Source organism: Triticum aestivum, chromosome 6B (genome assembly GCF_018294505.1).
Source record: "Triticum aestivum cultivar Chinese Spring chromosome 6B, IWGSC CS RefSeq v2.1, whole genome shotgun sequence".
Lineage (NCBI taxonomy): Eukaryota > Viridiplantae > Streptophyta > Magnoliopsida > Poales > Poaceae > Triticum > Triticum aestivum.
The window spans coordinates 147,651,942-147,653,722 of NC_057810.1; the positions used below are offsets into that span (position 1 = coordinate 147,651,942).

At 36.6% G+C, this 1,781-nt stretch overlaps 1 protein-coding gene across 1 annotated transcript in view; it reads right to left on the bottom strand.

Annotated features, from left to right (window-relative positions):
• Positions 1-1,495: 1,495 nt before the first annotated feature.
• The window catches only part of LOC123133804 (transcription factor bHLH95-like), a 3,948-nt gene continuing 3,662 nt past the window's right edge, over positions 1,496-1,781 (bottom strand). Inside the window, exon 3 of the mRNA XM_044553211.1 lies at positions 1,496-1,706. Coding sequence (XP_044409146.1) covers positions 1,611-1,706 — 96 coding nt within the window. The 3' untranslated portion in view covers positions 1,496-1,610. The remainder of the gene's footprint in view (positions 1,707-1,781) is intronic.

Sequence of the window (1,781 nt, forward strand, 5' to 3'; positions counted from 1 at the left end):
ATGTCGACGCTTCGCACAGAGTTGGCAAGCGAACGATCTAGCCTGGCCGGCCCGTTAGGGCGTTCCACTGAATCTGGTTTTCGGAACCTTCTAGGATGTTTTAAACCCGGTTTTTAGTGTAATGGGAACCTTCTAGAAGGTTACTTAACCGATTTTTTTCTCAGTTTCTTTATTTTTCTTTTTTGTTTCTTTTCTCTTTTCATTTCTTTTTTACAAAAATTCAAAAATTTCAAGTTTTTTGGTACATTACAAAATTGTTTCTCTAAAAAAATTGTGTTTCAGGAAAAAACTAATTTTTAGAAAAGTGTTTATGTTTAAAACAAAGTTCAGATTTCGAAAAGTTGTTCACAATTTGGAAAACATGTTAATTATTTAAAATTTGTTTGGAATTTTAAAACTGTGCACAATTTTAAAAATTATTCACTTTTTTGAGAAAAAATGTTCGAAATTTCAAACATTGTTTTTTTTCCCAAAAAGTTCACATTTTCAAAAACGTTTTGGCATTTATTTTTTTTCACTTTTCTGAAGGTTTTTTTCCTAAAAAATGAAGGGAAAAAAGTAAAATGAGGAACTATTACGGTGCCATCCGGTACAACAAGAAACTGCTACAGTACCACACCGTTATATTAAGTCGCTCGTGGTAGATTGTTACATGGGTCGGCCCAGTTGGAAGTTGTCGGGGCGTCGGGGTCACTATTTGCCGCAGCAAGCGGCAAATAAGAGCTCCTATGGATTGGGGCCGGATCGGCTTGAGCGACGCAGAGACTAAGAGTCTTATTTTACCGTTTATAAGTCTACACGTGCATATGAGTTTCTCTCTGAACCTTTTGATTTTCATAGGTTCGAGATCTATAGTAGTTATAGCATAAAATATAAACATTAATTATAAACTTGAAAATAAATGATAACACAATTGTTATTGCTTCTAGGGCATATTTCCAACATCTTCTCCGGCCAAAGTACTTTCAACATCAGGACATCCTATCCTTTTGGATGGGTGACTAAAGAGAGTTTCCGAAACTCATGAAGCTAATCAAGTCCGTGCAGTTCTAAAAGTGGTGGTGTCGGTACTCCGATATTACCGTGGTTTCTGTACTGAAGCGTTGGCAGGATTTCACGTCGCAAAGATTGATAACATGGAGATGTTTCGTAGAAATTTCAATGTAGTTCTCGGTTGTACTCCCTCCGTTCCGAATTACTTGTCTTAGATTTGTCTAGATACGGAGGTATCTAGCACTAAAATGAGTCTAGATACATCCGCATCTAGACAAATCAAAGACAAGTAATTTGGAACGGAGGGAGTAGATGTTACTTTTTAATTTTTGGATCTATGATCCGAAGCATTGTAATTGTGATATTTGTCAAGTTTGAATAAAGTTATAGATCATTCTAAAATAAGTAGTGCTACCAAATCTTCAAGGCAGAGTAGCCAAAACACGCATTCTTGAATTGAAATGTTAAAGCAGTGTACGAAGCAACGATGCACACACATTTCTAAGACTGTGATATCATCATGACTCAAATGTTCAGTTCGACTCGACATACAATCCTCAAATGTAATCGACCGGCAACTTCTACTACGTCCATCAAAGGTTTGCAGCGATTCCATCTTATTCAGAGAGCCAAACCATTATCTCTGACACCGCCAGCTTATATATGTCGTCAGACGCCACATTATCTCCGAACTGGTTCCTCATTCCATTTATCTGTTTGCAAAAAAAAAACACACACCTAATGTCAAAGGATGCTCATGTGAGGTAGCTAGAATTTATCAATTGATT